This window comes from Balearica regulorum, chromosome 10, assembly GCF_011004875.1.
Source record: "Balearica regulorum gibbericeps isolate bBalReg1 chromosome 10, bBalReg1.pri, whole genome shotgun sequence".
NCBI classification, from domain to species: Eukaryota; Metazoa; Chordata; class Aves; order Gruiformes; family Gruidae; genus Balearica; species Balearica regulorum.
Genome location: NC_046193.1, coordinates 3,078,129 through 3,100,025, shown reverse-complemented (window position 1 = coordinate 3,100,025; position 21,897 = coordinate 3,078,129). Strand labels below are relative to the sequence as shown.

The following is a 21,897-nucleotide window of genomic DNA, read 5'->3' as shown; positions in this document are numbered from 1 at the left end:
ACTTACATAACAAAATACTCCTTTTGAATGCAGAGTTTTCTGCAACACATTTCTAAACATTTTAAGTGAGGGGAAAAAAGCGCACGATTTTAAAGAAAGGAGCGAAAATTGGAAAGTTAGTTGCTTTCTTTTTTAAAAAAACCCACAACAACCAACCAACAAAAAACAAACCAAAACAGCCCTTGTGTGTATGTTTAATACAGAGTAGATGTACTGGACATATGGAAGTCTCAAAAAAAAAAAAATCAGTTTAGCTAAGATATGCAATAACGTATTCTACATTTGAGATTTTTCAGCTCTTAAACTAGTTTTGTAAGACGACTCCACCGAAAGAAACTGCCACATACCAAGCTACTTAAGAACTGCTCGCTCTCAGAGCGAGATGAGGCTAGATCAAGCGCCGGGATGACTGCAAACCAGGATTTGATTTCTCATTCTCAGCTGAGTTCTGGTGTTACCTCAGGTAAATTAATCCCTTCACCCCTCAGGGCAGGTTTCCCGCTGCAGATGGAAGCAATCTCTATTTCCACAGGTTTTCAATACACTGGGGTTCAACGCCGAGCAGAGGCGTCCCCGGCCAACACGGGAGCCGTGTGCGGGGAACGGCGGCTACGGCGGCTGCCGCGGCCCCTCCACGGCGGAGTCCCCGGCCGCGTCGTCCCTGGCGCGACGGACCCGCCTCGGGGGCCGCGGGGGATTTCTCGGCTCGGGACGCCAGCGTCCTCGGGCGACACTTGACCCGAGAAGGGAAAAGCTGTAGCCAGCGGAGCAGCGGCGCCAGATCCCGTCCCTTCAGCCGGAGAGCAGCGGCACGCACAGCCGAGCTCTTCCCCCCCCTCCCCCGGCAGCACAAGACCAGCGAAGGGCGAAACTTGCTCTGCGGCGGCAAAGAGCAAAGCTGCTAGCTCCGCACCGGCGGGGCGGGGCAGGGCAGGGCATCCCACCCCCGGCCCTGCCCAGCCAAGGGACGCGGACACCGGCTAGGGAAGGAGACGGCGAGCGGCGAGGAGCGCGGCTGCCGCCGTCCCGTGCGAACCCCGCACCGCTTCTGCTCAGCCCGGGCTTCCTGCGCCCGCCGGAGCTCCCGGCCGCCGGTCCCCGCTCTCCTCGCTTTGCCGGTGAGTGAACGGGACCCGCGGCAGCGGGGGGGGGGCGCGCCCGGGGCGGGAGCAGGGCAGCGGCGGGCGGGGAAGGGGAAGAACGGCAGCATCCTCGCCTCGGTGGCGGGACGGGAGCGGCTTGGAGGAGCGCTCAGAGAGGCGGCGGGAAGGCTGCGACTCCTCAGCCCTGGCAGACAGCGATAGCCCTGAGCACAGGGAGGAGGACGGGAGAAGAAAAGAAAACAAGAACCAACCCACCACCACACTTCATTTTTAACAACTCTTCCTAAGCGTTCATTAAGAACACTTTGCAGAAGTTGGCTGCTCCTTCTCCGACTCATCCTAGCTAATAGCTGGCAGCGTTGTTTTCGACCTCAGCACAGCCCGGAGTGGCACAGGGGACCGCGGGGGGAGCGGAGCAAACAGCCTCCCATACGAGCAGACACAATTGGCACCCAAAGCTGATTTTTTTTTTTTCCTCTCGAGGGAAAAAATATAAAAAGGTGCAGCAATACAATATAACAAGCTCAGCCAGCTTTCTTCCCCAGAGGACACTTGTGCTAGTTGCAGACCCGTCAGCGACAAAGGGCGCTCCGGCGCCCCACCGCCCCCGCTGGGGCAGGGCTCCGCGGCCAGACCTGCCCGCTGCACCGGGGAGCGGCGGGGAGCCCGAGCCGCGACGTGCCCGCCAGGGACAGGGCGTGAAGATGATGTTCTGATGGGGGGAAGGAAGGGAAACAGATGGATACAATCCAGTTTCGCCATTATATTTAATGGTCACATTGACTACTTGAATGAAGATTAGGGTGAGTTTCTGTCTACCCGCAAAATACTTACACCTTTATTTTAAGCATCTTTCTTTTGACAAATAATAGGTATCCATGAAAGCGTACATAGCTGAGAAAAGGAGGGAGGGATTGTTTCCTTGTTTTAAGGAAGAAATAATGACTTGGCTGAAGAAAGAGGAAGATTTGCCTGAATGTTAACCCTCATCCCTTTCTGAACACAATCGTATTTTGCAGGTGGGGAAAAATCCTAGATGCATTGGTCTCCACACAGACCTTGCGGCATTTCTCATAGACATAAAAGTCTGCAACATCCTGAGGGAGGGTATAGTAGGGACATAACCTGCTCTAAACCTATGCCATAGGGAATTCTCGATGTAGCCTTCCCAGCCTTTCCTTTACAGTCACTGAGTAGGAGCGATGGAGAGCAATCAGGCTTCTTGGATAAGCTGCTTCTAAACTGTTTACTTGCAAGGCACCAGGCTCTCTAGCTGTAAGAGACCTTATGCTCCACCAGTTCATCTTAGACATCTGTTTAATTCAACAAGCAACATTAAAACTTCCTGGAGAAAGGTAGGAGGTTAAGTCATATACACACACACATTTATATAAAAGGGGAACATTTTGGATGTTCAATGTGCTATTGCTAAAAATGTAGGAACTCCTCACATTAAACATCTGGTAACCTTACTGTAGTAAAGAGCCTGATAACTCAATATATATTCCAAATTAGAGACAAAAAAATTATTTTGGACCTGAACCTAGGTGAGCTGAAACCAAACCTTTCAGTAATGGGGTTTATTAATAGTATAAGGAGACAGTAAGTCCTCACATGCACTAGGATTTCTCAACCTGTGCATTTTTGTAATGAAGTCTTTCTTATAGCATAAAAGTACAGAAAGTTCACTTGGGTTGAAATTCAAGTTCATTTTGGTAAATCTCTGAAGAAATTTCTTATTGATCAGCAGTTCAGTAGCTTTTGGGGGGTGTGAGAGGTAGAAGATTCACAATAGTAATCTGATGTTCTTTGATCCTAAAAGGGTTCAATATGTTTTATAAAATGTTAAAAACACTACTGTGGTCTTTTTTTTTTTAAAAAAAAAATAAATTCCTAAAAGTTTTAGGAAGACATTTTCTATTATGAATTGCAATATTAGTATGATCACGAACTAGTCTGTGCTTATCCTGACCAGACACTAACTCTGGAGCAAGGGGAGTTCTAATGTATTTTCCTTCTTTTGAAGAATAGCAACATTGGATTCTTCAGTGTCTATACTAAGAGCTAGAGAAAAGAGAGAATATCTTAAAGAATGTGAATCTGAACTTGAGAAATCCATCTTTGTTGAAGCTAAATGATTTCTGTGGTAAAACAATAAGTTTATATCTAGCATTTCTTCAGAATTCAGAGAAGTTTTTCATAGATGGGTTCATGAGCCTTCACAAGTGGTTAACTTTAATCAGACAATGAAGTTTCCTTTATCCCAACCCAGTTCTTTCTATTGGAAACCATTACACTGCATAGCAAATAGCAGATACAGTATTTGGGTAAGTAACCTCAACATTTACAGGACTAACAACTTTTATTTATACACATTATTTTTTGGCTAGTGATTCTCCAGTAGAAAGAACAACTTTGGAAAGTTGGAAAGAAACAGATCTTGACATATGAATGACTGGTTGAATAACATTTTAAAGTTAACTGCATTTCTGATGTAGAGAGATTAAAACCAGTTTTACAGTTCATCAAGGGTGGGAGTAAGTAGTCACACAAGGTGGAATCCAAAACACTCTAAAGATTTTTTTGCTATCCCTGTATGAAAGATGTTCTGTTTTAGCGAGTTAGATTAACAGATTCCAATAACAGAATAGATCCACAGTGAAAAGGCCACTGTGGATACTCAGCTTTAAAGGCACCACAACACTGGAAAATTCCCATCATAAGAGATTTTACAGCTAGTGGTTTTGTTTATTACATCAAAGCACCAAAGAGTTTTCATCTGTTACAACAGTTATTTAATAGGTCTAACACCTATAGCAAAAGTCTGTTTTTACAGATGGTTAATGGAGTAGAGAAAAGACTTCTCTAGCACTGCACTACTTAATGACAATAGCACTTAAATACTGGTTTGTTAAGAGGTGACATTGATAACCAACTAGATGATGCTGATGATGTTTAGGCTGGCAGGGAAAATTAATACCATATCTGGAAGCTTTAGGATTCTATTCATGATGGGGGTTTCCCCCCAATCTCTGGGCAAAAGTAATCCATATATGGGAAATACTACCACATGAACAAGACTGGTTTTTTCTTATGGAAAAACTGACATTTAAAACCACTTAAACCAGAAAGCTTAGCCACTGCTATAAGAATTTAATAGAAGTCTGAGCTTACATTTTGAAGGCCAGAACATTCTCTGGAATGTGTCCATCTTCTTTTAGCTCTTTTAGTGTTAATGAGAGTTGTTTAAAAGCGCCAGTCAGAAAAAAAAAGGGTATATCTATATCCTGATAATTTTAGATTAAAACACAGACTTAAAAAATAATGTATTTCTTCAGGAAAAAAACCCACAACTGTAAATAGATGTCATAGTACAATAGTATCTATAAAGTTAAGTTGTTAATTATACTACTGAACACATGTATACATCAACAACTTAAACTTAGGAAGATTTAGCATTAGTATATGAAAATGAAGGTCAGTCATCAGAAGACAGCCACATTATACAGCTGGGGGGTGGAGTGGGACAGGACACCAGAATATAGAAACACACAGACAGCCAATAGATTTCCAAGTCGCACTTCATGCAAACAGCACTTGGAAGATACTAAAGCCACACTTTCAGACTATCCTGGTTTAGGTGACATTATTAGAAAATAAAATACGATACTTAAGATCTCTACCTACTAATGTTGACTCTACTAAGGACACTGAATATAAGTGACCTCTGCTCCAGGTCTGTATTTCTCAGCATGGGTTAGAGCTGTCAGTGATACACAATCACTAACAGCAACCTTGAAATAAATAAATAAACCCATCAACTTTCAAGTGGCTAGGACTACACAATTTTGCTAAGGATTCTCCAGATGGGCTTAATATTAAACTTTAACATATCAAAGAGAAGAAGTTCATGTGCCTTAGGATTAATAGATTCCAGTAATAATCTAGCTGCATTATTACTGTGACCAGATTAGATGAGATTTTTAGGCTGCTTGTTGGATATTTGTTCATGTACTTTGTTCACCGAGTCAGAGGACATGGATCTACTATAAGCCATGTACCAGAAGAAATTCAAGTTGATTATAACATTAAATGTAATTTGATCACTTTCATTTTTATATGCTACTCCTGAAATTCACTATTCCATTTGTAGGCTTTTCCACCTCCTTCTTTTCAGTTAAGTAGCTACAGTTTCCATTTGTTTGGTTTTCCTTTTCTTAAATTGTTTTCAGACTGTTCCTAAACAAACAGCACCAAAGCTACTGCATTCACTAGTTCTGTTGATGAGTAACGAGCCTGCAACTGTATTCCTGTAAATTAAGGCTCTGTAGGTTATGAACCACATCCAGACATTTTTTTCTTCTCAAATAATAAGTAATGTTTCCCTAGCCAAGGTTCTGTCAGTAGTTGAATGCGAGGGCTATTTAATAATTTTTCCTGATACTATTCCTGTAGCTCTCATATTAATCATACAGGCCAGCTATTAAATTCCCCTCCTCCCAGAAAAAAGGGCCAAGGGAAGGATCAGGAAAGACCTGATAAAGCTCAGGAAAGCTGAAGTAGAGAACTGAAAACGGAGAACATCATGGCTTTGGCACAAAGAGTATGTATTGAAATGCACAGGAAAATAGACTTTCTTATACTCTTCCTTTGCGTTCCGTGACTGCTTTCAACTATTGATTTATGTCTCCAGGAGTTACAAAACACTTTGGAATATGCATCAGTATTGGAACAATGAAAATTCAAATAAGCAGAATGTGATTTGGAGTATGCGAACTCCAATGTAGAGATATAAAAGACATAGATGCTCTGCCCTTAATTATGCATGGAAAAATAATGTTCTTTAAGAGTTAGCTCTTAGTCTAAAAAAAAAAAACCATTAAGAACCCAAAACAATGTCATGAATTAGTAGGTACCATGTAAGCCTGCAGAACTGCGTAATTCACTTAGGCTTTCAACCCTATTTGTGAGTTCTAAAGAGAAGAAACAGAAAAGATATGGCGTGCAGTGAAATCAGTACCATAAACAAACCAGGGAAAAAACAATTTTGGAAGGGACTTACGCATGTCAGTAGGGAATGCGTTTACAGTATGTGAATCAGAGTATTAGTGATAAACTGTTTCTAGATAAAATCATACCCAGAGCAAGATTGCATGCCACAAATGATAAGCATTCTTTAAAGAAAAAAATATTATTAAAAATATCTTTCCCCTTCACTACTATTCACTAAGTAGTTATATATATATATAAAAGGAGAGTGTTAGCTCCTAACCACTCCATACCAAATCAAACTTCACAGGACTGAATTTGGTTTTGGTATTTAACTTCCTATCTTGGCATGGCCTCTTCATATTTATAGTAAAGTATTACTTCGCATTAAATTGTATACTTATCTATGCAAATTAATTAGGACATGCAATTAAATGCTACTATTGCCAGTATTTTCTGTTCACACAAGGATTTCTCTACACAGGAAAGCATTTTAGATGCACATTAAGCTTCACTTCTTGGGTACCTTACATAGTAAAGGGAATTGTCATTTTTAATATTTTGCTGTATATTGCATGTTATTAGTTATGAGAACACTTCCTTAGATTAACACATTTGTATTTTGGATTCCATTTCCATTTTTGACAGACTGCCACTGCTCCAAGAATATGCCTTCCGATGATCACTTTCTTAGGTTTAGTGGGGGGTTTTTTTGTATACTGTCAACAATACGTTCTAAGAACTGGCCCTTGCAGTGTGAGTCTAAGTTCTGAAACCAACCTCTTGTGTCTGGCAGTGCCCAAGAACAGAAACATAAGATTCCATGGAAGGATGCAAAGTCAGTGTCAGCTTAAGTTAAATAACTGAGTTGGATTAGATTTGTTTCAGAATATTTCTTTTACAAGGTGTTTCTCCACACAGACAAGTCTAAGCAAGTAGTAAATCATGATTTTCATACCAAATGGCTTCAAATCAGTATCCCTGTGTAGACACAACTGAAGTAATAAACATCTCAAACTTTCAATTACTTGAGAGTGAAGCTGCATTTGCACCATGAAGTCATAAGCTTCCATATTTTTCAGAAATAATTTGCTTTTGACAGGTTATAATAGTTTGTCTAGTTCCCCTGCAGTGATGTGCATTCATAATAGCACATAATTTAACTTCTCAGTTAAGCTAGAAAGTGACTGACCACCCTGCCATGCCACAGAAATAAGCTAGTTAACTCTGGGACTAACTGAATGGCTCCCACGTGTGAGCAGCACAGCATGCTATTTAAAAGAGGAAAGAGTGTAAGATCAGCAAAGATACACTACTATAGTATCCCAAACAGAACTGTCTACACAGTTGTTTTGGGTTGTTCATTTGTTGGGTGGTTTGGGTTTTTTTTTAATGGCAAAGTTTTATACTAATGATATAACAGTACTTTTAAATGACCCCTAGAGAAATTTGTCAATGGCAAAATAAATGTTTGTTCTCACTCCACAAAATAAAACGCTGAATTTTCCTTCCCTGCCCCACCCCAGAAATCCAGCAGCAATACATACACTTAAAAGTTACCCAAGGATATTGGGCTGCAAAGCAAGAAGAAGATTAAAGATCCAGTACAGTACGCTTAATCATGAGAACAGTACACCAGTGAGGGAGAGGTGGGGAGAAGGTCAGAACAGCAGGGGAGACAGTTATTTCTGAACTTTTCACAACCAGATACAGTACAGCATCTTAGTCAAGATTTGAGCCCAGACAGCACAGTGGTGACTCAGATTCAAGTACTCAATTTCATCACAGAGTTCACTGCTGTTGTAAAAAGTTAAGGACTCAGGATGCGTGTATGCAAATAAGAAGGATAGCATGACTGTACGTAATGATTTGTGTTATTCATGCTAAAACTTTATTTCAGAAAGCTGGGGAGGTCTAAACTTTTTGCTGGCACATAGCTAAAACTGTAGATAATCTCATTCCTACTAAAGCCAGCCCCCTTCGCTCCAACCCAATAAAAGCATAAAGATCAGCAATCAGAAAAATCTGTGCTGACAGCAGCATGTTGCCTGTCAATTTGGTTGATGCACGTGGCTGTAGAAGCAACTGCTGTGATTCTATAAAAAATAGAACTTGAAAATATCAAGTATAATCAAGTCAAGCATCAGCTACAAGCCCTGAGCTGAACTTTCACTTATATTTTCAAACCTTACAGCCTGCCCAAACATTTTCTTGCTCTTTGAATTACGCTTCACTTAAGGAAACTGGATGTAATACTTTGTCAATTAAATAAAAGCAGAAGTATTTATATACAATCCTGATACCCTGTACCCTAATATCCAGATATACAAATAAAAAAATAGCAATAGCACAGTAGAATCACTGGACTGAAAAGAAAATATCCTTACATATGCAAGTTAAAATTCAGTATATCATACAGTTATAATCATAAATACTTCTTTTCTCCTTGACAAACTTCATAAAGTTACTTAAAAACTTCAAGTTCCTTTCACAGTAGGCTCTGCATTCTGTCTTTTTGTTGTTCACAGAGTCTGCTTGCTATCCTTAGAACATCACCGTCCAAGTTAGAGGAATAAGAATAAATTTGACATCACAGACCAGACCACAGCCAAGCAATATAGATCCTGTATAAAAGGAACGAAGTGATGACCTAGCTTTAGTCCCTTTGCAATACTGCATTAAGTGGTCCTCCACTGACTGCTGTAAGTGTGAGAGGACCATTTACAGTGTACTGCATGTTCAGAACAAATGGATAAATGAATTCAAGGAGGCTTCAGTCTAAGTAGTTTAAAGGGAGTTGTCATGTGCATTCCTAGAGATAATTGAATAAATATGTCTTAGGAGTGTGGATGTAACCGCATTACTCCTTCTATTCTGCTTTGTTCTTGCTCTGAAACTATACAGCCTGTTCACTATGTTGTCTAGACAAGTGATTGAACCAGGAGGGGGAAAAGAAGTGCAGTAATTACAGCATTGGACCACCTACTCTCTCTGGAAGTGAAAGCGTGGAGAAGGCTTCAGAAACAGCCTGCTTGCCTTCACCCTCCCCAGGAACAGTACCTTTGCCAATCACCACTGGCACACTGAAGGCCCGCACCATTTTTCAGGGCATCCCACTCCTGAAATCAGTATGCAGATCACCGATCCAACAACTCAGCAATTTTCTTTCTGCAGTCTAGTCTGTAAAGTAGGTTTCAGCACATCTGCAATAGCGTCTATCTGCTACATTAGTTCTGGCCTCATTTTTCCCCCCAAAACAGCATTTACAGTCAAGAACCACTAAAAATTCTCTGCCACCAAATGCACACAATACAAGTTTATACAAAACTAGACAGCCAGATGTCCAAATTTGTTTAAGAGTTCTTCACACAAAGGAAGAGTCATAATATAAACAAGGAATGAAAATATTTGTAAGTCAGGCTGGGTTGGTTGTTTACATAGTAAAAGATTCATTTACAACTTTCACTGCCCTTAAAATAGATACATGGGGGAAGAGGACAATTTAGGAGGATTGACAAAATTTGACTGGTCAGACACTAAAGCTTCAGATTATGTGGTCTTCTCATTTCAGACTACCTAGAAGAGACAACTCGAGCATAGATGGAATCCATTCTTTCTTTGATAGCAGTAGACAATTTTCTGAAAAAAGAAGCTAGTCTTTCCTGGATTGAGATACTGGGTGACTTGAATGGGAACAGCAGGCAGGTTATCAAGTTTTTTCATTTACTATTTATCAAAAATATTCCTCAAGTATTGGCAGGCATTGCCTAGGATTTGTTTTCTTACAGAGAAATAAATAAGCCTTTAAGAGGAAAATTAATCAAACTTCTAGAGTGTTAATACTTTCAACACCTAAAGAATAAGTTTAAAAGAAATCACTGGAAACAAATAGGTTTCTTCAGTACAACACAGTAAACACAGGTCATCTGAAATGAAATCTTAACTTCTGCCTTGAACTTAGTCTCATCAATGAGAACTGTGTTCTAGCCTAGCCTCTTCCTGTTCTATCCATGGTTTCTTTAAAACCTAACTATAAGAGATATGCCACCATCTGTTTCTAGAAACTTACTCCCACTTAGTCAGGGCTTAATAGGTTGCACCTGCACTAATGAGTCAGTAAGGCATCTACTTAGCATCTCCCAGTAGATTCTGGTTCCTTGGAAGAATTATCACTGTGATACAGCAACAAACAAATAATGATTGCTGAATTTCCTTGTAGAAAAAGCTCTTTACAGACAGTAAAAAATAAAGAAGGCATTTCACAGTGAGGTCAGGGTTTAGAAATTCCAGAGAGCTATCCAAGATCTTGGGCTGATTGTTTTCTTTAAAATCTGTTCTGTATTAGAGAGCTTTGGCTCAGTCTAATGAAAGTTAAACTGTCCAAATATTAAAACACATTTATTCAGTATTATTACAGTTCCTCTACTGGGAACTGAGTTACAGATAAGGAATTAAACCAGTAGCTCCTGAACAGGGGTACATATACCACAAACAGTCTACAGTCAAATGGTGTGTGCCTCAACAAAGAGCAAGAAGCTGCTATTCCAAATCACAGTGGTCTCATGATGACTGACTGATGATGATATTTGATACCATCCCTACTAATGGTGATTGTAGGAAGTTTAAGGAAAAAAATTGTAGATTACAATCTTCCCTAGAGCACAGAAGAGGTGATCAGTGAATTTCTTAATATGCAGCAAGACTTAGTATTTTCTAGTTATCTTCTATTGGGCAAAGTTGTGTGGCAAAATGTGCTAATTCTAGCAAAGAGTGGCAATCGTGTAGCAGTTCAATGTAAGCTTAGTGGGCAAGACTGAGCTTTAAGGGCAAAAGCTCCAAATGCAGAGTGGTATTAGAGGGCACTGACCAGTAACATAACATTTCTGCAACTCAACGCAACTTCTCTGTATGCTATTTTGTGTGCAGTCACCTTTGCTGCTTAGGAGAAGCTTACTGTTTTCTCTTTTACTGTTCTGCTGGCCTGTGTAGGAGAGGGAGATGTAAGCTGTCTGCAAGTTACTTCTTATTGAAAGAGCATGGACACTGACAGGTGCAAGTTGCACAAAGACTCCTGTGTTGGAAGCCGTCTTTGGGCCCCGAGAAGATTCAAGAAAGCCACCAAATTCTCTTTCCTGTACACACGAGCGTGGGATTGCAGTATGTCTGATATGCTGCTAAATGCCTATCCTAACTTATTGTTAAGGAGAATTCTGCACAATCTGAAAGATCTCAGGCAGAAACACCAGCACCACTTTGTGTCACATGGTAGGGAATGCAAAGAGTTGCAAGGACTAGATCATACACAGGCAACATTGCATTTCCGCTCTATTCTAAGCATTTTGTGGCCAACTCAGTCCCTTTTTAATGGACTCAGAGGTACGATTTGGCTTAAAATAAAACTAGATAGGTAGGAAGTATGTGCTGGGTATATAACTTTCATGCTGAAGGTAAGGAGACCCTCTTCCAGTTACCTCTTATAGTGGCTTCTTTTCTCATCAACACACTCCAAAACATAAATTACCCAGAACCTTATAATACTGTCTTTGGTGGGATAATACTCACAAAGTCAGGCTTGTAAAAGATCCTATGTGAAAATCACAAATTGTTCAATAAGGAAAATGCAGTGTTACTGTAAAGCTTCAATATCCTAATCCAGCCTCAAGATCTACTCACTCTAGACTAGGGCAGATGGTTCTTGCAAGCCTGTTCTAGCAATTAATACTGTAGATGTTTGTTACTGGGTATAGTCCCCCTCCAGCCATATTAGACCCTATCATGTAAGTGGACTTATTACAATGAAAGATGTCATAAGGTCAAAGCCAGACTAAGTTGCTAGTACTGCATTAAAGTTAAAAAAAAAAAAATTAATTTCTAAATAAGCATTGCTTGTCTAGGGTGTCTGAATGAATACAGACCCAAGGTCTAGACAGAAAAAACCAGTATAGTAGTCAGAACACTGGAGAGCAAGGGAGCCTAGGCTGGTTTTAGATCTAACACTACTGTATGATGCTTAGCAGATCACTTTGACTTGTTCCTCAATTTCATTTTAAAATTTAACAGTACATGGCCAGCTCTCTATAAAGCAGAGAAGATAAAATCCATCAGGGACTATGAACTGCTCAGATGTCATTGTGATGAAAATTGCATTATAAGACAGAATTATTATAAATATGGAGTACCTGTTAGCATGTGTATTTTTAAAAGAGCAAATGCATTACCCTGATTTTTCTCTTGTTCTTAGCATTCTCAAATGATTTGCATCTCTTGACATCATTCTTGGATTGCTATAGTCTGTATAAGCTCTTCCAAAGCAGAAAAGTAATCAAGTTTTGTCATTTAATAAAAGACATTTTAATAGCAGTGAAGCATGAGCTGAAAAGCTAGACCTTCGTGCCTTCTTTGGAGCAGAAGTATTCCAGATCAAGTTCTGCAGGCTGCTTCCTACCCTGTTTGGGAAGCAGTCAACCCTATTTACTGTATCCTGCTCTATGTTTGATTTCATATGCAGTTCATAAATAACTGAGGAGAGCTGTCTAATCAGATAACTTTCTTTGCTGTTATTCCTTCTGTTGAAAACTCTATTAAAGTTGCATTCTCTCCCTTTATTTTGCCATAAATTTAAATGAAAATATGTGGAGGTAAAGATGAGTCATTTCTTTATGAGGTCCCTGAAGCAATTAAAATCAACTTCTTGACTTGACCATGCCCCATATACTTAACTCCAGCAGAGAGGTTACAGTATATGGCTGTGGAAAGAAAGACAAGGACAGACCGGGATATAATAATTTCTCGTCACCAGACATGTTGGTTTAAGATCCGTGGAGTAATTTCTGTTCTTGTTCTCAAACAGGAGATGCTTGAGGCCTCTCTGATCTGACATCTGTGACTAGCTGTCACTGAGGAACTACACACAACAGAACCTGAACGCTATACAGAATACGGAATTACAGAATACAGCTCTTGAGCTCATACCCCACAGTGTATGTATTTCCTCTACCTATGGATGTTACTGCTACGAAGTACACATCTTTCATAATACCAGGCACTTGTAAGTGAAGCTTAAGGAAGAGGGAATTTGACCTCTTGTAAGAAAGCACACAAACATTTTAGCTTCAACCCTGATTACTGGAATAAGAGATGAAGTTAGCATGAAATATTGAATTATTGAATTTCAATATGAAATACGAAATATTGAGTAATCTATTGCATTGTATTGTTTTGACTATGTTTAGAATAACAAGGATGAGAAATCTCACACATATTTCTCAGTGTTAGTTGTGTAAATACTCTGAGTTAATATATCTACAGTCTCAGTTTCCTTCCTCATTGCTTTAAGAGCTTTACCAGAACATAAACTCAGACAAGCACTGTAAGAGAAAAATGGCAGAAAATACATATCACCCTCACAGATATGTTTCTAATAAATCCTGGAGATAGAATTGGTCAACTGATCATATGCTCCAAGACTTAAAATAGTATTAATCATTTCTGGACTTTAGATCATGAAGTTAGCAGTTGGGAAGTAGAAGACACCAAAAGCATAGAGAATTTCTAGATAAAGGAATAGCGTATCTACTCAACTTTGAAATGGTGCTTTTCTTACCTCTACATTCCCTCCCTTCCTCTCCCCTTTTATTGCCAATATTTGAGTTAACTATGCTTGTGTTAGAAAATGGAATAACACGTTTTATGATTAAGGCCTATGATCTTGATACAGAACCTCTATGTTCACAAGTGAAGTATGCGTCTATAGTTGCTTCTGAATGCAGATCAAGTCACCATAAAGCTACACACTACTGTGTCTGTACAAATAACATCTGCCACTCTGATAACACCTGCAAAATAGTATGTAGAAATGCATGTGACTAGAAAACAAGCCTAACTGGGCAAATGTGCCCTACTGTAAAATAGGTTTTGTATGTGCGGTGGGGAGTGTTTAGTAGGTTGTCCTTTTGTTTTTTTAACTGCAGTGCATGTATTGAAATTCCCAGGCACTCTAATCATGGGTATATAGAAGATTTTAATGAATTTTCATTCTGAAGGCTCTACACGTGGCTCATGCCAAAGTTCTAAACAAAGAAAGATAGCTCATTTACTAAAGATTAATCATAAAAAAAAAAATTTCTTAGGCACAAAGGAAAGGTGTGCTATGTGTTCCGTCTCAGCTCCTCTTATTTCCAATTCACTTTCCACTTTAATGCAGCAAACAGCAACAGCAAGCATGCAGGAGTGACATGGCTTCTCCAAGTTACTGGAGAACAGTTCTTGCATGTTTCTTAGGCACCTGAACAACTACTAAACTTCAGCCTAAAAGACCCTTCATTTATATACATTTGGGAGGTTGCAAGATGCTTATTAATCCTGAAAAATCCTATTATTTTCCCTGAACTTTTATTAGTTTGCATTTGAAATAAAATAGGGCTGCCTTTAAATGTTTGAAATCTGTATAAGCCTAAATTGGGTAGGAAGATATTACTCATTACCTATAATTTGAATGACTGCCTACCAGTGAAAACATAGGCACTAGCTGCAATCTTAGGAGTTATCTGAGACTCTATATCAGCTAAAGGTGTATAATGGTTGGAGTCTTTTTATTGCTTGGAATACCTTGTCACTTGACATCATATGATACCCTATTATTGGTGGATAATTAAATCCAGCTGCTGTATTCTTAAACTATTAGATGTAGTTTTTTAATAATCACTGGTTTGTTTAAAACTATTTAGTACAAAACATGTTAATTTGCTTTTTATTAACACACTTTAAAATGGTTTGCCGATATGTATTTTATGTCATGGTTCATGATCAGTATGTAATGAGTATTTAATGAATTAAAACAATGAGGACTGAAATTTCTTCTCCAGGTTCTGGGGTCAGAATTACATGAAGCCCCATGAAACACCTCCACAAACCATTTTGGATTGGTTCATGGAGCTTGCTCCCACACTTTTCATAGAACACATCTTAAATTACCTATATGTAAAATGTTGTAAAAATTAATTACTTAGGAAATCCTAAAAGGGGGAGTGCTAAGCTGAAGCACAGATTTGTTTTATTCATTTTATTATTTTATTTTAGTACTATAGTGACTGAGCATATTTCTTTTCTTTTCTATAGTTCTGGAAATAAAAATCACAAAGCAATCCAACACGTTTTCATCCAGGAGTGTAAACCAAGACTGAATTTCCAAGGCCTGGACATCTTCTCTGATTATCATTCTGTGTTCTTGCGGAAAAGATGTCAAAAAACACAACAGAGAATTCAACTAACCCTCACTCAGCTCTTCTAGGTCTGTTCCTGGGAAGCATTTCACTGACCACTGTTGTCATGAATATATTAGTACTATGTGCTGTGAAAACTGAGAAGAAGCTGCAAACAGTTGGCAATTTATACATTATCAGCCTCTCTATTGCAGATCTTATAGTTGGTGCAGCTGTTATGCCCCTGAATATTGTTTATCTCCTAAGTCCTGTGTGGACTCTAGGCTTACCAGCCTGTTTGTTCTGGCTGTCAATGGATTACGTGGCCAGTACTGCATCCATTTTCAATCTCTTCATATTGTGCATTGACCGTTATCGTTCAGTTCAGCAACCACTGAAATATCTCAAGTATAGAACAAAAATGAGAGCATCGCTAATGATTTTGGGGGTTTGGTTGCTCTCTTTCATGTGGGTCATTCCAATCCTAGGATGGCATGTTTTTGCTAATAATGGGGAAAGGAAAGTAAAGGAAAACAAATGTGAAACTGAATTCTCTGAAGTCACATGGTTTAAAGTGTTGACAGCCATTGTGAATTTTTACCTACCGTCTATCATGATGTTATGGTTCTACTATAAAATATTTAAAACTGTTCGAAAACACTGTCAACACCGAGAGCTCATTAATGGATCATATCGGTCTTTCTCAGAAAAAAGCCCCATATCTCATAGTAAGATGAAGGATGAACAAAGTATTTGCCTCCAAAAGCAAATCGTAGATGAGAACACCCCTCCCAAAGACGAGCAAAGCTCCCTTCAGCCCAAAAATACGGAGGCAGAGCTTCATTTCAGTAAACCTGATAAGTCTTCAAAGGCATTTGTTAGCAAGAGTAATAAGAAAGTCCTTAAATGGAGCTGTTTTCCTCTCACCACTGTCAAGTCTGAGCCAGGTGTGGATAAAGCAGGAAAGAAGGGCATGCATGTAATAGAAGAGAACGAAAAAGAAGAGGAGCCGGGCTCACAAGACAGTGACTTAAGTGATGCATCAGATAGCCATACTTTCACAGAGGAGGCACCCTCTAGAGACGACTCCAGGCCTAACCCTGAAAGAGCCTGCAGTCCTCAGGAAAAGACTGAGAACAGGGATTTCAGAGGACTGACTTACCTGAGGAAAACCTGGCGAAGTCTGCATACCCATTCCAAAAGGGACTTTCAAGGACTGCATAGGAACAGGGAGAGGAAAGCAGCTAAGCAGTTAGGGGTCATAATGGCAGCCTTTATGCTGTGCTGGATTCCCTATTTTGTACTATTTATGGTAATAGCTTTCCAGGGCCATGAACAATTTTCTAAATTACACATGTTCACTATATGGCTTGGCTATGTGAACTCCACCTTAAATCCATTCCTGTATCCTCTTTGTAACCAGAATTTCAAGAAGACATTCAAAAAGATCCTTCACATTCACTGATATTGGTCTGACTTTTTCTGAGCTAAAAAGCAGCTCAAGAGTTCAATCAAACAAAATGTTCCAGTTCCAAAGACGAACACCATGGGTAAAGTAGAAGACCTTGGAAAAGTGTAATTATATAAAGTGTTAGTAAAAGTGGGAAACATGCATTTAACGGCTTTAACACATTTGAAGAAGAACTAATTCAGATCAGGAATCTGAAAAACTCAGGGGCAATCTCAGAACTTTTACACTGTTGTACACATTTTACAATTTGAGATTACCTCTTTCATCATGTAGAACAAAAACTGGAGATACAAACACAGATCTTCAGTGATTATAAATTATTCAGCTCCAGAAAAGGAAGAAACAGAATAACATTTCTGTGATTGGCCAAATATATTTTTCTCTTTCAACTTACTCCATTAGACACGGGAACACATTGCTTGTGAAGTGAGATCTGCAAGTGGAGGTACTTTGCATCGTCAAAGAAAGAAGCTTTAATGGTTTTAAAAAATTCTACCCTATTTATTTATAGCTTCCCTCAAAGATAAACTTTTTTGAAATGTCAAGTAATATTGTAACCTACCGTATCTCTTTGATATCATGCTTGCTTCATTTATACTTGTACATGTTAACTTCACTGAAAAAGAAAAAAAAAGGTATTTTTATGTCCTTGAAATTTTGCTAAGACTTCCCATACTCAACATACTATCACTATCTATTCAAGAAGAGTATGCTGTTGTTTCTAGACTTACAGAATATAGCTGATTATAGACTACACATATTTTCTTCCTTACAGATAACCTACGCTTGCAGTGGCAACGCTGATCCATATATCCTTATTTTGTAGTAGGCAAACTTCCTACTATAATGAGGCAAACTCAAGAGCAACAACTCAAGCTTGCAAAACAGAAAATAAAATACATGCAGTGTGTTTACCCTTTCTATTATTTATATTTAATTGCATTTTATAAATCATGCTGTAAAATATTTCGGGAGAAACACACAATAATAGAATACTCTAGGTTTGAAGGGATCTTAGGAAGACATCTAAGTACAACCTACAGCTCCAAGCTGGGCTGGCTTTGACATTACATCATGTTGCTGAGAGCCTCGTCCACAACTTGAATGACAAGCATCTGTAGAAACAGCTTCATCTGGAAAAGCTGGGAGGCAGCCAGTTTGCAGATGAGGTTCACTTTATCAACTTTGAGCATTCACTTGCGCAGCCATTGATGTAATTGTTTCTGAGAACTAACTCTCAAAAACAGACATGCCCTGTTATACAGCAGGAATCAATCCCCTCTTCCTAAGTGCAGTCAGGTATAGATTTGTTCTATAAAGGAAGAAAAGCATAGTTCCTCGCAGAAAAGTACACAGTGGCATACGTTGCATGAACTAACTTATCAGGAAGCTTACAACTTTGCAGAACAATTACACCAAAATAAAAAAAAAAGACTATACAAATTGGAGAGTGGGGAGGAGAGTTGAGGCAGAGGAGATCTGAGGCCCTATATTAGCTGAGTATCTCAAGACCGCATACTGCCTGGTTTGTGGCACACCAGTAAAGCAGTCATTCCTATTCTGCTATGGAACTGAGAGAAACATTTTGAGCAAACACTGTGGAATATGTTAGTTTTAAGAAGAAATCCCAGAACCAGATAACTTCAACAGTTAAAGTCACATTTGCATGTAATGGTGAGTTTATGTAAGTCTTTTCCATACATTTTAGGAAGGATGATTAGAGAGGCATCCTGAAGGTTCAATGTAAAAAGAATGCCCTCCCATTCATTTTGTTGTGCTGATGAATTTACCGCTTCCTGAATGCTTTCTTGCTTCTGAAATTGCTCAGTTAGCTTAACAACAAAGTTCTGACGGAACCGGAACTCCTTTGACAGAGTACTGTCAAGAGTTTGGTGGGATGAGTTGAAGGGGTGTTCTGTGTAATATCTTTATTATATCAGAAATGAAAAATTGTAGTTTAATTGTTGGAGGAGAAATTCTGATTTCTATGTTCTTAATTAACGATCTTGAGCTACGTAGAGTCCCTCTGTGCCACGTGTGCCTATTTTGTAAAGTGAATATGACAAGACTTAGAGTAACAATGCAACACTTAGGATAATGTTTGCATGATGCTCATAAATTTTGGATATAATACACTAACTAAATGCAAAGTATTATTATCCTCTGTCAGTTTTACTTCTCTGAATGACACATCTGAATGTCAATAGTTGTATTTAAAGTATTCAATATTAAATGAAGCCCTAATATATCTGCATTTTAATAAATGGGAAAAATGTGTTAAAGGATTAAATTTAAATTCAGTCTATTTCAGTGTATCATACAAGGTTCAGAGATTAGTTGACTTTGGTCTCAAGTAGCATACAGGAAAAACTGCAATTAGGGAACTCAAATCTAGGAGGGAAAAAAAGCAAAATACAGAAACAATATAGAAGCAGCAAAATTCATTCTAGAATTCAGACAACTTTTTCGCTGCAGGAGCAGAATCTGGACGAGCAGTAAAATAGCCCTTCTTTTGGATTACAAAGCAGCATCTTTTGAAACATATGCTCTCATCCAGTGGCCTTTCACAAACAATTGCTCAGCTTCACAGCCGTTATGATCTTTTCTCTATTGTGATATGCAAGAGCAATTCTAGCCAAAATGGATGGTAATTTAGGTGATCCCTGAGGAAATAAAAAAGCAGCACACTGTCAGCTACAGTTATTAGAGTACAGTGCTGAAACATGCTCACCCAAGGGCTGCTTAGAGTTATCGAGTAGTCTATCCTCTTGATAATGACAATTGCCTTTTCTGACTTTAAAAAATATTAATACATGAAACAGCAACCTAAACAAAATCACTGAAAATTGGTCTAAAAATTATGATGATTACAACAAAGAACATCTGGTACAATTAAACAACATTTAAACACAGAACAGTCTGACCTAGGCAAATAAAGCTACTTGAATATTTTTTTATCTCCCTTCTTTTTTATCCACAATCTTAGTGTAACTGTTAATAATAAAGACAGCAAAAGTTGTCATAGTGAGCTTCTCTGATGTGATAGCTATAATAGATAATAATAAAATAGGAAAATGGGATACTGACTATTTTAAAGTTCCAATTAGCAAGGTACCTAACAGGATTTATCAGTTTATTTTACTGAATATGGCTCTGCATGTAAGAGAAGCAGAGGACAGCGAATTAGGGTAAGGAATGGAGAAGCCTACTACCACGTGGGGCCAAGCCTCAAGAGAATAACCCAGGTGTGGTTTCCTGTAAAATATTTTCAATGTATTCCAGTTAATAAACAAGGTCATAGGACACATAGCTTTAAGAGAACAAAACAAATTTCTTGGAATTTCTTGGACTGGAGTTCTACTTTGATTAAGGTGTGGTGAGAGCAACCAGCCTCGCTTTTAGGAGACAGAAAAATAGATTCTCACTGGTTTTTCTGTGTCAATGGTGACATCTAGTGGGTAATGAGAATAATTCTGGGCTTCTGCATCAAATACTGTGTATCAAAGGAGGGGTATTAAAACACTGTTTATTAAAGGAGGGGTGCAATTAGCAAGTGGATCCTGCCATCTAGTACTTGTTTCTTTTCCCGTATTATTTTCAGGAAATGTGGCACTCAATAAAGGAAACATTAGTGTAGGCGCACATTCTGGCTTCGTTCCATCATCTAAAAGGACTCCATTACATTCTCTGTGAGACCACTTTGTGATAGCACAATAAATGAAAATGACTGAAAAATTCAATTTAAAATGTATTTCTAATCCTAAGATATTAATACAGAAGCACTGTAGACACTTCTGAATAGTTCTACAGCAGGTCCCAAATTCTGCAGATTGCTTTATCTTTCCACTGCGATCAGGGAGGCTAAAGGACTATCCTCATAACTTAGCTGGGATGGCTTAAGTTCCTGAAGGCGAGATGTAAGAATACACCTGAAATTTCAGTGTATGCATTGCCTCCACCAGAATGAGAATTAGTTCATTTGGAAATGCCAAGTTAAGTTTAAATACTATGCAAACATATTCACTTTTTTTTATTCATTAAGTACAATGACAAAATTATTAATTTTCATCAAATTATTTGTCTATTGAAGAACTAGACAGTAAAAAGAACAATTAATGTTAACACTGCGTGAGAAATAGCTCATGAAAATACTCCTGATATCAAATTCCAAATTATCTTTAAAAATGATACATACCTGGAACACTGGAATAAATAATTTCTACACGGTCATCTTACAGTCTAAAATAGAAATACAAAAACATCAAATGTGAGATGTACACTCTGTACATGCACAGACACATAAGCACACATACCAGGCTACTCCAAAATTGCCTTTTGAGATCTCCACCAGTTAAAAAGTGTAAGAGTTCCTACTGAAAAAGATACACATTTGTGTATGCTAATGGTTAAAATCATCTTGATGTCTGGTATGTCTAACAATCTTTCAATTTTTAACAATATTTATATCCCTTATCATTTTGTTTTGTCTACCAAGATACCTTGTGTTTAAACTCTGATAGGTTTCAACTAAAATATGCCTTAAATACACAGCACCCATTGCTATACATTGGCACTATGTAATTAAAATGAATGCCTACTGTAATTAAATTGAATGCCTTGAGTAAAATCAAATGCCTTTTGTTTTGATCAGACATAATTTAGTCTTCAAAACCAACACAGTCAGACCTGGGAACTGAACTCACGTCTCCTACCTGGCAATCTAATTTCCTCCCCAGCAGAAATGAATAATCCCTCAACTCAGTTCTTTTGGGGGGGTAACAACTGTTTCTCTGTATTGCATCAAGGTGTTTATAGGAGAGGCACCCGCCTGTGCCAGAGAAATTACTGACAATGCTCACAGAAGTCTATCAAAATGGCAACTGCAAGATGATACCTTTTTCAGCGTACTCCTACTTTCTTCCACTACTGATTTGAGTATTCATTGCTACAACAGACTTCTAATTTTGCAGTGTCCCAGCCCTGCAGCAGTAACAGCTGTACAGCATGGGACTAGATGACTTTTGACAGTATATTTTGTAAATAAATCGATAGAATAGTTGTGCCAGGTTCTGCCTATATTTTATGGTCTTGTTCACTGAGAATGTTGCACAAAATTCATTTAAATCCTTAAATG

General features: G+C 38.6%; 1 protein-coding gene and 1 long non-coding RNA gene across 5 annotated transcripts in view; one reads left to right on the top strand and one right to left on the bottom strand.

Annotated features, from left to right (window-relative positions):
* Positions 1-578, bottom strand: part of LOC142603245 (uncharacterized) — a 118,728-nt gene extending 118,150 nt beyond the window's left edge. For 2 of the 3 annotated variants that reach the window (XR_012837142.1, XR_012837139.1), the window contains exon 1: positions 459-578. This is a non-coding gene — a long non-coding RNA (uncharacterized LOC142603245). The remainder of the gene's footprint in view (positions 1-458) is intronic. The other variant, XR_012837141.1, reaches the window with a different exon arrangement.
* On the top strand, positions 484-21,747 carry HRH1 (histamine receptor H1). Of its 2 annotated transcripts, none has more exons than XM_075762773.1 (3): positions 484-1,118; positions 12,943-13,072; positions 15,210-21,747. In XM_075762773.1, exon 3 carries the CDS (start codon positions 15,330-15,332, stop codon positions 16,755-16,757), a length of 1,428 nt encoding a protein of 475 aa, XP_075618888.1. In that variant the 5' UTR covers positions 484-1,118; positions 12,943-13,072; positions 15,210-15,329; the 3' UTR covers positions 16,758-21,747. The 2 variants fall into 2 exon arrangements, 1 of the variants encoding a protein (XP_075618888.1); XR_012837138.1 differs by lacking the exon at positions 15,210-21,747 and adding an exon at positions 14,957-15,200 and having other exon boundaries at positions 829-1,118.
* Positions 21,748-21,897: the final 150 nt, after the last annotated feature.